Source organism: Nothoprocta perdicaria, unplaced genomic scaffold (genome assembly GCF_003342845.1).
Source record: "Nothoprocta perdicaria isolate Ctin4 unplaced genomic scaffold, notPer1 scaffold_120, whole genome shotgun sequence".
Classification (NCBI taxonomy): domain Eukaryota; kingdom Metazoa; phylum Chordata; class Aves; order Tinamiformes; family Tinamidae; genus Nothoprocta; species Nothoprocta perdicaria.
The window spans coordinates 1,695,839-1,711,768 of NW_020454317.1; the positions used below are offsets into that span (position 1 = coordinate 1,695,839).

At 40.3% G+C, this 15,930-nt stretch overlaps 1 protein-coding gene across 1 annotated transcript in view; it reads left to right on the plus strand.

Annotated features, from left to right (window-relative positions):
- WARS2 (tryptophanyl tRNA synthetase 2, mitochondrial) overlaps positions 1 to 15,930 on the plus strand; it is a 43,854-nt gene that overhangs the window by 12,132 nt on the left and 15,792 nt on the right. The window contains exon 2 of the mRNA XM_026054284.1: positions 12,765 to 13,022. Coding sequence (XP_025910069.1) covers positions 12,765 to 13,022 — 258 coding nt within the window. The remainder of the gene's footprint in view (positions 1 to 12,764; positions 13,023 to 15,930) is intronic.

Consider the following 15,930-nt stretch of genomic DNA (forward strand, 5'->3'; position numbering starts at 1 on the left):
AAGGCTGTACTTATTAGGCATCCATAGGGTGCTTTCCTTTTACACAGAAGGACAAAAGAGTTTCACACAGTTCAAAGCCCCTTTGTTGCTTATGCAAAGAGAATAACAGGTCCACCCCTCAGAAATTCTGACCAAAACACATTTTGCATTTGGCAACAAGTTAGACCGCGTAATCACTGCCACCAAGAATGAGTAGGCATTCTGCTAACCATATACTTCTACTGTGTTTTTGTGGAGAACATCCCGATTTGACATTTTTGCAGAGTTAGAGCAATGTCAGCACTTGACTTAAAGCTTGGTGAACGTGCAGTGTCAGAGCAGCCAGAGGTGACATTCCTCTCTTCAGAGAGACACTGTTATAGTTGACCATCAAAGAGGCCTTAAGTTCCTACGTAATACGGATTATGAGTCTATTGTAGAACACATACAAGGCCTCGGAGCGGGAAAAAGCAGTGCGTTACATATCACTGGGCCAGCTGCAGCACTAACTTTCCACTTCTAACCCACTGCTGTACTCTAAAGGCTATGTCCAAATAGAGTGTTGGTAACTTGCTTGGGGCCCTCTGGGCCAGTTCAAATACGGGTAAGTCATCAAGGGTGACCTCGTCATTAAAATAAAGCAGTGTCCAACAGGAACTAGAGCACTTTTCATTGAAGATTATGGGCTCAAGTAGTGTGGTAAGTAGGATTATGACTACAGTATGCTGTGACTTTTATGAAGTGTGTTGTGGTCAACCTGGTCTCACAAGGCAGGTTTTGTAAAGTTCTACATGCTTTAGATACCAAATGTGATACCTTCTTTATATTGTTTTCACATTCCTTAAATCTGTGATAAAACCACATTTTTTAAGCAGCATTTGTTGTGCTAGTGGCTCAAGATGCCGGAGCACATTAGGCATGCCCGTCTTGCAAGAATCTCACGTAAGCAAAGAATTTATGTTCTCTGCAGAAACTTTCTGTGACTGTAAGCTCAGTTATTACTTGTCTGCTCATTCAAGTACAAGCAGTGGAAATGTAGATACTCCACTCTTCCTACCCTCAACCTGACCTTGGTTTAGGATTGCTTTAGGAAGAGTATATAGCTTCTGCTGTCTAAATACTCCTTGGGCTCAGTGTCTCTGTCCAAGCTGTGACATCCAGAAGTGCCTCCACTTGGGTAGGTGTCTCATTTGTCCAGGAAGAGAGCGTGCCTCTCTCTCACACTCACCAATTCCTATTCCCTTGTCAGTTTCATGTGGCAACACTTTACGAAGTTTGGTGACTTCTGGACCAGCCTGTACTAATAAATCCATTCAAATGTAGTCTCTGAGTATGACCTAGTTAAAAAAAAAAAAAAAAAAAAAACCAAAATCCTTTATAAGTGTCTTACATAAATATATCTTTTTCTTCTAAAATTTATTGATAGAATTCTACTAGATATAGATAAAGAGAGCCAGTTGTGGCATTTTTTTTCATGATTTGCCACATAAACTGTTAGGGATTTTACTGAAGCTTCTATTTCATAAGGCCTCTCAACTGCTATCAGATGCTTTTTAAACTTTCCTTTTTCACCTGAGATGAATTTGAGCCAGGGACCACAAGGTGAAAGTTCTTAAACAGCTGTGTTAATTTTGGCTCTATGAGAAATGAAGCCAGTTTTTTTCCTTCTTCCAGTTAATTGCCAAATAAAATAACGAAGGGGAAGCAAACTGCTCTTTGAGTTTCTGGGACTGTGAAGAAACACAGTAATTCAAAATGAAAATTTATTTTTAAAAAAGATCTCTTTAAATGTAAGTCAATAGTCTTTGTTTGTATTCCATAGGATAAACTTGGTAGCATGTGGACTCCTAACTTGAACAAAATATATAAGACGTAAAATAAACTTGCTAGAAGTTGGAGAAGAAGCAACAATAATCCGATGTTTTTAAGACATTTGGATACAGCTATGATCAAAAACATATACTTCTCCAGTTTCTCAAAGTGAGAAGAATTTAGTTGGGGGGAACATTCTTTACCTTTTTTGTTTTAAGACTGTGATGTTTCAGTACTTAAAATGTTTTCATCTTCTGACTTAAAAGCCTATCAACATTTCATATATTTGATAACCTCTACTTACAATTCGGAAATGGATTGCAATTTTTTTTTTTACATTTTGACAGTAAAAAGCCTATCTGTCTCTTAGAGGAAATTGAGTACCATTCTTCTTGTTTCTATGCATTTTATCGTAAGAAGGCAGTGCACATTTCTGAATACAGGTACATACAGGGTTACAGCTTTTAAATGTTAACTCATATTTTTAATCTTTCAACAACACAGAGTTGTTTCAAAGTGTGTCAGTGTCCAGCTGCTACATGTGCAAAGGGTTCAATTCTCTAATTTTATCTATTTATTTTAATACAGATAGAAAGACTTGAAGTTTGAAATACTGTGAGCTGTAGTTTAGGAAGATAGAATTCTGATTTTTTTGTTTCCATCTGTGCTTTTCTCACTTTGATCTTAATTATGTCTAAATAAGGTCATAGGCTGTGAGGACTGAAAGTAAACTAACTAGAGAGAAGGACATTGTGTTTCTCCTGTCCCAAAGTAAAAATCAGTTACACCTTGCATAAACCTTTTTTAAATAAAAAATATTCTGCAGACATTTCAAGTTCTCTTCTCATCACAAGCACTCTTATAAAATGTTTCTAAACCACAGTTCTTTTGGGCTTTCCTCCATAGCGTTGTTTCCAAGCTCTCTCATTAGACTTGTTCTTTTGTAGCCTCTTTTTACTCTACTGTGGTCACCTTTTTCCAATATTCAGATATGCAGGACTCAGCACTTGTCTCTCAATGCTCCAGCTTGAGGGTATCCTCATCCAAAGTATGGCAGGAGAATTGATTTGTGTCTTCTGGATTTTAAACGTATTTATATATCCTGTGCCATTACTGCCGTATTCTGTTTAGTATTTTCATGGGAGCATATCGCTGACTCATATTCAGCTTCCAGAATGTTATAAATGTTAGATCCTGTTCTGCATCTGTTCCTAGACAGCTGTTCTCCATCCTCCAATTGTGTAATTTAATATGCCTTTCTATGGAGAAGCTTTGTCTTTCTCCATTTTAAATAGCGCCCTTATTTTTCTACTTCTTTGTACTATCAAGATCAGTTTGAGCCTTTTCATCCTTTCCACCTTTGTGTTATCTGTAGATTTAATGATCATCTAATGACAATATTTAAATATTTAATAATACTGGACTCAGGACGTCTGCAAAACTTAATTTGATACATTTTTCCATGCCAACAGTAAATTATGAAAAATTGATGGGTTTGGGGTTTTTTTTCTGGATGGTTCTACACCTCAGGATACAATATTTTGTCTAGGTGCTATTTCTGTATCTTGTGATTTTTTTTTTTTTTTTTAATTTTAAAAAAAGTGTTTTCTATAGCCCTTGGTCTATAGCTGTACTAGGAGGAAGGCAGTCCTGGTTGCTTGAGAGAACTGTTTCCAGAAGGCATCTGTGTCCTCAAATTTAAACTATATGATCATAGTTGGTTCAACTAAGTTACTCATTATGTTTTTGTTTGTTTGTAATCAATGAATTTGTCTTATCTGCATTCTCCACAATGCAGTAAGTTTCCTCTCCTTTCCCCTTGTGCCACCTTCTCACAGCAATGCTTACTGTGGCTGTCACAGCTGCAGCTTGCATCACTGTGTGCATAACCAAATGGACATGGAGGAGAGCATGTGCTCAACCAATATGGGCTTTGTGCCTTGCCCACCTGGTCCATGCTGCCTGTAGCCTGATTAGCTCTTCCTATAACCTTCTGTCAAGGGGCCCCTAGTTGGTTTCTCTCCTAGCACCTGACTTACTGGATCTTATAAAGAACATGGTATCACTGAATCCTTCACCCTTTCACTGAACTCGGGAGAAAAAAGCCAAGGGGGGGGGGGGGCTGAGATTCATATATCTAATTAGATAGTTTGATTGAAGAAGCTTTGTTGCCTTAGCATAAAAAAGAAAAATAAGTGGTTGATAAATAGCTAATGCAGAGATAAAGCTGATAGGCTTCTGCTGCCTGTTTTGTATCATCAGAAACCGTTCAATACAGTTCTGCACGCATGTTTGAAATCCAGGCAGTGCAGAGCTACTGCATGTCACGCTGTGCACTGGACTTGCTCTGTAACTCTGCCTATACAGAATCACAGAATGGTTAAGGTTGGAAGGGACCTCTAGAGATCATCTAGTCCAACCTTCCTGCTCAGGAAGGGACACCAAGGGCATGTGGCACAGGGCGGCATCCAGGTGGGTTTTGAAGACCTTCAGAGAAGGAGACTCCACAACCTCCCTGGGCCGCCTGTTCCAGGGCTCTGTCACCCTCACAGGAAGGAAGTTCCTACTCACCTGGAGATGGAACTTCATGTATTTCAACTTACACCCATTTCCCCTTGTCCCATGTGGTGGCCTCCAGTCGTGGCCTAGTGGCCACCACTGAGAAGAGCTTGGCCCCTTCCTCCCTACATTCCCCCTTCATGAACTTATATATATTAATCAAATCCCCTCTCAGCCTTCTCTTCTCCAGAGAAAACAGGCCCAGCTCACTTAGTCTCTCTTTGTATGAGAGATGTTCCAGTCCTTCAGCCATCTTTGTTGTTCTCTGCTGGACCCTCTCGAGAAGCTCCACGTCCCTCTTGTCCTGGGGAGCCCAGAACTCTCCCCAGTACTCCAGGTGCGGCCTCACCAGAGCTGAGCAGAGGGGCAGGATCAGCTCCCTTGACCTGCTGGCAACACTCCTCCTGATGCAGGCCAGGATCCCATTGGCCTTCTTGGCCACGAGGGCACTGCTGGCTCATGGGTAACTTGTTGTTGGGCGGGACTCCCAGGTCCCTCTCTGCGGAGCTGCTTTCGAGCAGGTCGACCCCTAATCTGTCCCAGTGCCTGGGGTTATTCCTCCCCAGGTTTGCCTCAGCTTTGAACCAGGTGCCCTGGCATACTGACCCTGCCAGCCCATGTGAAAAACGATCAGAAGCACAAAACATATGCACACACATGCGCACACAAAGAATTATCGAGGTGTGTCCTCACTGAGGAAGCGGCTGTGGTGCAGAGTAAGGAGTAAGGTTGGTGATGCCAATTGGAGGTGACCCCTCCTGCTGCGCACAGGCAGTTTCGCTCTGTCAAGTTGCTTACATAACCAACGTTGCTTAGCTTGTGCATCTTGGCATGGGGGCGAAGGGCCTGTGGATGCCCTGGGTGCAGGAGCAGGTTTGGTTGTGGTGGCGGGAGCTCTGGCAACCTCCTGTAGACGGACCTTGCGCCTCTCCATAGAGCTGTTGCTGGCAGGCTGAGGGGCACACGCAGCACGTGAAGCAAGTGAGGAAATAGGTTTGTGGGACACAGCGTGCCACATGAAAAGGCTCGTTTGCTTAGTCATCTTAAACAAGGCAGCATGAGAGGGCAGCCTAACACAAATGCAGTTACAGTCTATTTTTTTTTGCCCTGGAAGACAGAGTTACATTCAGAGGGTTTGGTTAATAAATGCTGTAAATGTGCCTCCACTCAATGTGTTTCTCATTTTAAGTATAAATATTAAAACTTTACTTACACTTAAATATAAATGTATTTGACATTCAAGACGGATACCAGGCAGTGCCATTTAGATCTTAATTTAGTTCAGTTTCTGGGTAACAAGTTAATCATTTCTTAGAAACTATTTATCTGAAATTTTTTTCTGATCCAAGTATGTTTCTTTCTAATTTAGTGTTAGCCCTTTAATCCCTAATTTTAGGAATCAAGCATGATGAAATAATATTTGTACCAAATTAATTTGATATATTGGATTAACATCAAGATAAACATGTTTTAAAAGCTTCTACATGAAGTCTACAGAAAAGTAATTGCTGAAAAAGAAATGAAGCAAGGCCTGTAGTCTGTAGACTGCTTCTAAGATACTGCCTCTAAGATTCCCTTTATCTTATTTTTTAATGTATACATTATCTCTAGTAATATTAATTCTTAATTTGTCACCATTAAGCTTTAAAACTTACGCTCTACATAGTAAAATTTCAGTCTTCCAGTCTTTTTTATTTTTTTTCCTACTTAGTAGCTGATTGAAGACTGTTCTTGCTAAGCCAAGATTAACAGGCCAACATACCCTTTCAGAAATGAGCTTCACAGTTGCAAAGTATTAATGAGTGAAATAAAAATCATAGTCAGATGCAAAGAGGTAGTAGTTAGGAACTTTGTCAGCCAAACAATTTCTTCTGTCTGTGAAGCTGAGACAAGGTTTCTCCTTTCTTTTTTTCCTCTCCCTTTTTGATCCCTGTTGGGAGGATCTTCACGTTTGAAATTTCAAAATGTTCGATTCATTTGTTTTGCTCTTGTCTGTGTTTGTTTAATGTGGTCTTTTTTCCCCCCTGACTTTCACATTTTCTGTTCCTCTCGCAAATTTGCTTCACTTTGAGGCAACGAGGACCAAATGAATGGCCCTGCATAAAATTATACTAAGAGGAGCAAAGTCTGTGAATGATCCTCTGCCATTTCCTGAGCTGCTCCGATCTCATCAATCAGTGCTAGCGCTGCGGAGGCTGTGGTGTGTGTTATGTCGCCAGCACAGCAGCTTCCCCGTCCCTTTCCCCCACCCCCTGCGTGCCTTCACAGTGGGGAAAACGAGAGAGGGAAGCCATCAATCTTCCCTGTCACACATGTCAGCAGCGATTCTCCCATCGACTTCCTGTTCGCTCTGTCCTGCTCCACCACCTGTGTTTAGAATTAGCTCCGATTCTGCACTTTTCACTCTGAGCTTCACCTGTTCTGTCCTCACTGAATAGCTATTAAAGTAAAGCAAAGGGCCTAAATGTTACGGCACATGAAGAATAACCACCAGAGTATGAAGCATTGATCTCTGTTGCAGCTGCCTATTGTAATGCTGTCATCATTTTCAAATTAATTTTTTTAATCTTAAATATCTCGCTTGTGTCTCAGCTAGAAGGTGAGCTTGTGAGCAAATTTTTTTTTTTTTTTTTAATTTAAAGATGAAAATATTTGTTAGGTACATTGTAGATAGTGCCAGAAGCCCATATGGTATCTGTTAACTTCCTTGGATAGATTTATGAACAAAGTCCAAAGAAACTGATTAATCAGAAGCTTTGTCCTTACCTTAAAGGATATAATTTGCTGAGAACTCTTTAGGACCCAGGTCTTATATCTCTGTATTGGACAAGGAGGGTCTTGAAAACATAAATGACCATTTTGCCCTTGCCTGGGTATTGGTAGGCTAAAAAGCTGAGTTGTCCTGCCTCTATAGCTCTAGATCAGGGTCACTGCCATAATCTTTTAAATAATAAGTTCTTTTAAATAATAAGTCTAATGCACACTCTTACCAGCTGAACTTTATGTTTTTATGTTTTTGTGTAAATGCATTCCTAGGGTGGGATGAAGAGGAGAAAGCAGTCCCAAAAACTGTCTTTTGGCAGCTTCCCTCTCCTTGAATTGGATTCTAACCTTTCCTATTTTAAAAGTCCATGAAGTGATTGAGGCATCTGCATAAGATTTCTCTGTGATGGTCCTTGTCTGCTTTCAGCTTTGTCCTCACACGCTGTCATCCTAAGTGTATGATGGTGATACTCATGAGGACTTAGGGAGGAAGTGTGATTCACAAGAATTCACAATTCTTGTGAATGCTTTCACTTAGTTTGATTTGTGTAACTTCCCTGAGAAGTGGAAGAACTGAACTACAGCTCTCACTTTACTATATATTTGAGAACCAGTTTTAAATTGACTAGGTTAAGTAAATACATATAATTTGGCTACAGTTTTCACAGAATTCATTTGGCTAAGCTTTGATAGATATAATCAGCATATCCAAAGTAGGCTAGTGAATTAAGATATCTATCTTGATTCACATGTCTGTCTCTCGGTGTGGATTCTCAGCAATTGTGGAGACCAGATTTTTTTTTCCCTTTAAGCAGACAGGATTTGGGACTACCCAAATCTCTAGTTGCCTCTCTCAAGGGGTGTTCTTTGTAGTCGTGCTTCATCTTGCAGGTTGATCATAGTTCAAGCTTGAAAATAATGTGGGCCTTATTCTGGCCCATTTAAAAACACTTTTTCTTGGTAGAAAATCCTAAAAATCTGAAAGAAATTTCAGTAACTTCTTATAGTTTCAAGGAAGACAGAGATGACTTTTTATACTAATAAACTAAGTAGACTTGCCTTTTTAAATGTTGCAGATCTCATGGAAGGAACTCTCTAACTTTATGGCCAGCAATGCAATAAAATGTTTTGGGATATGTCTTTTCTTCTTTCTACTTGATCTTCAGTTCAAAAAATAAGTCAAGGTTATGGTTAGATATGCATTTCCATGCTTGTTTTTAAATGATTCTTGAAATCTTACTTTCCACATTGTCTAATGTTACTTTAGAATTAAAGTAAGACATGTTTCTCCATGTTTTCCCAAGTAACCAAGTGACAGAAAGTCATGAAATAATAGAGAAACTTCAATGTGAAACTTCTTTGGCAGCTGCATATAGTTTAGGGAACATATGACATCCTGCTTTGAAGGTTGCAAAAAACTTTTAAGCACAATTGGAAATGCAATATGTACAGCTATCAACATCCATGGAATTGCATAGATATTAACAATATAGTGTTGCCTCGCTGCTGAAGAGCTTGGAAGCTTCTCTATGTGCTCTTTAACAGTCAGGAGACCCACGTCTACCTTTTGACGTATATATTTTAACCTTCAGGTTTCTTGTAAAAAATAAAATTTTATTTCTGGATATTACATGACAGACTTAATCTGTGAAAAGAGTTTGGCCCACGAAGGAGAAAAGCAAACTGAAGCTTAATCTAATGCAGTTGTATTTTTGGAGTGTCCTCTTTCAAATCACTTCTGCTTTGATAGATTATCAGCTTGACTTTCAAAATTAAACTTTTCTTTTTTATTTTCCTTTCTTTTTTTTTTCTTTCCTAAAATACTTTCCAATAGACAAGTATCTTAGGAAACATTTGTAGCTGTTCATAATGATCTTCCAAAAACACACATGTGGGATTTCCTCAGCTCTAGCAGCTTTGCTGTGTTCTCCGCTTCTGGCACATTTGTTGCTTACATGCAGGGGATGAGCATGTTCTTCACTGCCGAATGGAGATCGTGACAATTGTAGCTCTCCTTGTTGGAAGTGTGGCCCATTGAAGATGAGTTTCCACATGCAATGCTCTATTTTGATCCAGAGAACAGTATTCTGTTTCGTAAACAACCAGCTTTTCTAGAATACCCCTCTCCACTGAAAGTGGGTATGGCCATACTGCAGATAGTGGAGATGGACCTTGGCCATCCTGCGCAGGGGTAAGCACTGAATGCTGATTCCCACTCACTGAAGAGTGTTTAGATAGTGATGTTTTTTCTGTTCATAATAAGCAGCAGCTGTTCATTCTGTTATGAAAAAGCAGGTTAGATAATGGCACACCTGAACCTTTACAGGTTTCTGGCCCCCATGCATTTAGAAATGGAAGGGCACTGTAATGTTTGGATTTGTCCTGCAGAAGTCTTACTGAGAAGAAAAAAAAATACTGAATGTTAAAACAGCTGTCAGATGCCGTGCTTTTGCCAGGAGGGTAGGTTAGCATACAGCATTACTGCTATAGGTGCACACACCATACAGAGTTAAACATATAAGCAGCAGGCTCCCCTGTGCTTACTACACATGTCTGAATGAGTGAGTGCCTGTGGGCTGGAGCTGCATGTCTTGCGGCTTTCCCTCTGCTCCGCTGGGAAGTCTTCGCTCTTTTTGTTTTCATCCTTTTCCAAGGGCTGTACTTTGGAGCGCCCAGCTCCTATCCCCTGACCTAGCAGCCCCACTGAAGTGCATTCCAGCCCCATGATTTCATGGTACCAGGCACAACTCCCCTGCCATGCTGCTCTGCTGCCTGCTGGCTCTCACAGAGTGAACAAACAGGGAACATAAACTCTCTCCAAAGGGGCAGTGTGCTTTGTATATTTTTAGTATTAGAAATCCAACATTCATTTAAGGGCTTTTCTTTTTCCTTTTTTGTCTTTTTTTTTTAATACAGACTTATGCTAACACAATGGAATACTTCATACCACCCTGTAACATCTCATACTTTATGTTGTTAAATAGAATCAAAGGAGTTAAAGATGAAAGACTTCTAGTTAGCTAGTCCCTCAGCTGGGAGCCAGCGTGGGTTTTTTCTTTGTAACGTATTTGCTAGTGCTTTATCCAGATCCAGCTTTTTTGTTACTGGACTTGTTTCTGCAAATTCCATATTATTAGGTAGTTGCTGAACTTGGAGCCAGCAGAATATTGCTACAGTTTGTTTCTCTCATTTAACATTTTAACATGATATGTATTGCTTATGTACTGAACAGACCTTATGTAAGTAGTTTTTTACCATTTGAACATGCAAACACCTTTGAAGATATCACTCTTGCTTTCACAGATGGGCTCTTCTAGATGGCCAGCTTTATCCTGTGTTTATGTAAAATTGCCTCCGTGTTATATTGCACTTTGGCATTTTCCTTCCAGGATGAAATGTGTTACCAAATGATAACTTATACATTATAAAAAAAAAAAAAAAAAAAAAAAAAAAAAAAAACCTCCTTCAATTCATGCTTATCCTTCAAATATGAGGCAGTACCTGAGGCTGCAAGAGGTGGGGGTTTGCATAACCTGGGGCCTGAGTAGATCTTGCGTGAAACTATTTTGCACGGGCTCAGTGTGCCAGCTGGCCCTGGTTTTCTTCGTGCCTCCTTCTCTGGGCTCATAAGATGCCAGTGTTATTCCTTGGGCAGGTAGTAGCTTAAAGGGCAATCAGGGGTGGTGGTAAACCTGCTGCTGCTGCAGTCTGCTCAGAAGAGAAAGAGTTAAATGGCAAACAAGGAACTGAGCAGCACAATTCAGTTTTTAAGTAATAGAGAGCATGACTGGGGGCATGGCTGAGCAGGGACTGGAAGACGGCAGCTGGAAGTTAGAATTGCTGTTTGAGCAAATACTCTGCTTTCCACTGCAGCTTGCGACTGCCTTGCAGCTACTGGGCTGGAGACTCTCCAAGAGCTTTTAGAAGCTGACTCGAGAACATTCCTAGAAGTGGAGCAGATACTTGAGATAAAATATATGTAGGGGAGTTACCACCTGGATTTAAATGTGTGGCCACTTTCTTGAGCAGGAGAGATTAGTATGGCTGCTAGCCCAAGTTTGCACTTACCTGTCAGCACAAACTGACAACTTAGAAGTGGATAAGAAAATTGGCTTGATCTGAAAACCAGGTTTACTTTGAAGAGAAAGGAGAACTTTTCAGCAAGCTTTGAAGGAAAGCTGTTAGGTTTTTCTAAATTTTTCTAAAATAATAGTTTTTTTAAATCTACTCCAGGAGAATGTACTGTCTCATTAATTTTTCCTGAATCTGTCTAGTTTAGAAAGAATTAAAGGAAAGCAGTCAATTTTAAGTCTAAAAGAGAGTTTAAAATAAAGGTACTTGGCCTTGACTGTTACTGCCATTTCTTTTTTGTGGTTTCATAATTGCATGATTTCCTCATTCCCCATCCATTTATAGAAGGTCCACAAACTAGGTAATGGACTACATCAATAAATATTTATCTCCACTTTGTTCTACATGTTACTTTTAAAATAAACAGCCAAAAAAGAAAAAAATCACGTAGCCAGAAGTATAATAAAGGTGATGGGCTTGACATGAGAATCTGGCGGTTTGCATTGTGCAGCTTTGTCAACAGGGTCTCCATGTTGAGGTTGGTGGAACCCTGGTTAGTAAGTCCAGTACTCTTGTATAGTCTTAAAACTTGGCATGTAACAAGCATTTTCACATGAAATATTGCAGAATTACTTTCTATGTATGAGGGAATTCTTTGGAAAGGCCTGGGAGGTAATAGATCAAACCCTGACAGCTCGAGGCTCTGAGAGACTGGTAAAATGGAGGTCTGGGATGCAGGAAAACAAGCTTCCCAACATGGTAACTGTCACTTAGCCAAGCTATACATGTTTTAAATTTTTTAATCCTTGCTCATAGCCTCAGTTTCTTTTCTTTTTTTTTTTTTTTTTTTCTCTGCTTCTCTGTGAACCCTCTCTAGATGCTAATGTTTTACTGATGTGTCCACAGTTAATTCCAACTGTGATCCTCAGCTATGTACTAGTAATGGCTGGCAATATTTCTTTATAGATCTGTTTTTAGAAACTCCATACTACTACCAGTGTGGATAGTTTCATGGCTTGGAAAATCTCTCTGCATTACCCTTTGACATTTGGGTCAAGGACTAGGTTTCTCTCTGGAACTAGCTCTAGCAGTTCTCTTCAGCTAGAATAAGACTGACATTTGTGGCAGTCCAAATAGCAATCTACTTGAAATTGCATATATTCATAACAAAAAATGTTTGAATTTCTCTGTGCCATGATCCTAAGTGGACACAGTGGACAGTGTACTAAAGGGAAACATACAGCTTTGGAGCCGAAAGAAGAAAGACTTTACTGCTTGGTTTCTGAGATTTTGTTTTCACCTGTCTCCTTTACAGTAATGTCTATTTGTTCTCATATGCAGTCTGATAGCTGAAAACTATTCCAGTCACCAGTCTCTCTAGGGTAAGAAACAGTATTTTAATTTCTGTATTTGTAGGAAATGTTGAGATATGAATTCTGTTTGAATTCTTTTTTTTTTCTTTCTTGCTAATATATGACAAGAGGAGACATGTGACGCATGAGCAAGGTTTTATTAATGACTTAGAAAAGAATTATCAAAACTTCCTTGCATGTGTTAATTTTACTAATGCTTTGTAACAGAGTGCTGTCGTGGATCGGATTTTCTCTGGTATTCAGCCAACTGGGACGCCTCATCTTGGCAACTACCTTGGAGCCATCCAGAATTGGGTGAGGCTGCAGGAAGAATCCAGCTCGGTGCTATATAGCATAATGGACATGCACTCTCTCACTATGCCCAAGGAGCCGTCTGTTCTGCGCCAGAACATCCTGGACACCACTGCTGCCATCCTTGCCTGTGGCATTGACCCAAAGAAGTGTTTCCTGTTCCGACAGTCGCTGGTTAGTGCTCCTATTATATTATATTTATTTCTTACTAGGTAGCTTTACAGACATATTAGTGAACAAGTCTGTGAAAACTGTTATCTGTGGCCAGCTTCTCTGGTTTCCCACAGAAGCAGATGTGTCGTAAGCTTCTGCTGCAGAGATAGTGTGCAGAAGGTCCGAGTCAGTGAGAGGCAAAACACCGGTACCTTCCTTCTGTGAACATGGTTCTTTATAGACAGCTTCTTAGAGGTATCAAACTGAGAAAGACAAGCCCACTACCATATCCTTGATGGATGATAAAAACACGTACACATCCTCCTCAGTTTTCACTGCATTAGAAACCAATCGAAATACATTAGCACAGAATTCTGATGAAAATATTTTTTAACTTAGCCTTGTTTAAATCTGTTTATCTTTTTAAATCAGTTATGAGCAGACTTGGCTGAATAACTTGGCTGAACTCTGACTTGACTTCATTCACAGTGAGGATGACAGTGAGACTGACATTAACTAGAACAATTTAAAGCTGAAAGATGCAGTACAAACCAGTCTAAAGTTTTGTTTTCCCTTGTTTTCAAGCAACTGAACAATTTCTTTAGTTGCAACACAGAATCAAGGACAATATATGCAGACAAGGGTTTTTCAACCTAGAAAAGGGGTGATTTGCAGGAAGGGTAGAAAGTAAAGTAGAGGTTTATAAAAGTGCAAGTGGTATGGAGAAAATAGGAAACAACCATTCTGTCAACTGAGGTATATGAACATGAGAGATCAAACTGAACACATGGTAGGTTGAGCACAAACAAAACAATGTTGTGTTTTATGAAATGCACAGTTAGACTATAGACGACAAACTTGACCCGAGATACAGTGCATGCTACTATGTGTATAGACTCAGAAAGTGCAACATCCCCATGCTGAAAGGAGGTATGCTGTTCTCTACTTTCCTTCTCTCCTAGGCATGCACTATTAATTTCTATCAGAATGGATATTTGGTGTGACTTAGTGGTGCTATTATTATGTCCTTTTGAGTCTAGAAAATAAACTGCTGCCATTCTAGATTTTAAGTCAACATGCAGACTTTCCTTGATGCCAGCAGATTATCTTTGAGGATTTTACACTGTAGCTAGACGCAAAAAGCCACTTATATCTTGCACATTATATTAATGTGGGGATTGAGTCTTTGAGTCCTCCCAAGGGAAAGCTGCACTCAGAAAATGGCAGGAGGGCAGGACTGTGATGGTTTTATAGGCTCAGTACAGTCAGCAGCCAATGATAATTTTAGCTAGACTTGAAAACACTATATTTAGTTGCCACCAAAGATGGACTATGGAATGGTGTCCTTTTATTTACAGATCTAATGTTTTTCTTCTAATTCTACAGCATTAAGTATTTATTATTATTATTATTATTATTATATTAAATTATTCAATTTTAATTTAAAAATGCATTTAATTATTAAATATTAAATTATTATTTAATAAATATTTGATAAAATTTATTATTTAAATAATAATTATTATTTAATTTATTATTTATAAGTATTTGTTTTCTGCATGCATTGATAGAATCATAGAATCATAGAATGTTTAAGGTTGGAAGGGACCTCAGAGATCATCTAGTCTAACCCCCCTGCTCACGCAGGGTCACCTAGAGCATGTGGCACAGGGCTGCATCCAAGCGGGTTTTRAAGATCTCCAAAGAAGGAGACTCCACAACCTCTCTGGGCAGCCTGTCCTGGGAGCTCTGGCACCCTCACTGTCAAGAAGTGTTTCCTTAAGTTCCTGTGGAACTTTTGGTGCCTCAGCTTGTGGCTGTTTTCTCTAGTCCTGTCGCTGGCCCCCACTGGAAAGAGGCCGCCCCCTCCTCCTCCCTGCCTCCCTTGAGGTATTTATAGACACTGATCAGGTCCCCCCTCAGCCTCCTCTTCTCCAGGCTGAACAGGCCCAGCTCCCTCAGCCTTTGCTCACAGGGCAGATGTTCCAGGCCCCTGATCATCCTCGTAGCCCTGCGCTGGACTCTCTCCAGCAGCTCCACATCCCTCTTGTCCTGGGGAGCCCAGAACTGCACACAGTCTCCAGATGTGGTCTCACCAGGGCTGTGTATAGGGGGATGATCTCCTCTTGACCTGCTGGAGATGCTCTTCTTAATGCACCCAAGGATCCCGTTGGCCTTCTTGGCCACCAGGGCACACTGCTGCCTCATGGTCATCTTGTCATCCACCGTGACGCCAGGGTCCCTCTCTGCGGGGCTGCTCTCCAGCAGGTCAGCCCCTAATCTGTCCTGGTGTCCGGAGTACATGACATGATAGATGTCATGAGCATACCAGTTTTTACCACACATGTATCCTTACAAATCTGTCTATGTAGCTCAATGTGAGGAAATGAAATGGGGACCTTCCTAATGTGCTTATTGCTTTAGTATGGAAATGAAATGGTAGGTTATGGAATGATAGAATGGGGAGCCCAACTTTTCTAGGAATAGAGGTGTAAGATGCATTGCAGTTATTGCTTATCAAGGTATATTGCTTAGTTTTAGATGAATCTAAACTGTTCTGGCTGATCCATTTTTAAAGAGGAGCTGGCCTTTCCTTGTCAGTCACTGCCGCAGTCATTTCTTGATCACTAAAAGCAGCTATAAATAATGACTGAAAACACCCTGGTTTGGTGGCAGTAATAGCAGAATGAAACTGTTGCCTCTTGTATAGCGGCTGCAACACTGCAGAAACATGCCAGTGTTGGTAAGTTCTCATTAAGGGAATTGCATATAGAGTCAACACTTTAATTTCTCTGGACCAGCCTGAGCAAGAATGGACTAGAATCACTGAAGAATCTTCCCTTCTCCCTTCCCTTCTCCCTTCCCTTCTCCCTTCCCTTCTCCCTTCCCTTCTCCCTTCCCTTCTCCCTTCCCTTCTCCCTTCCCTTCT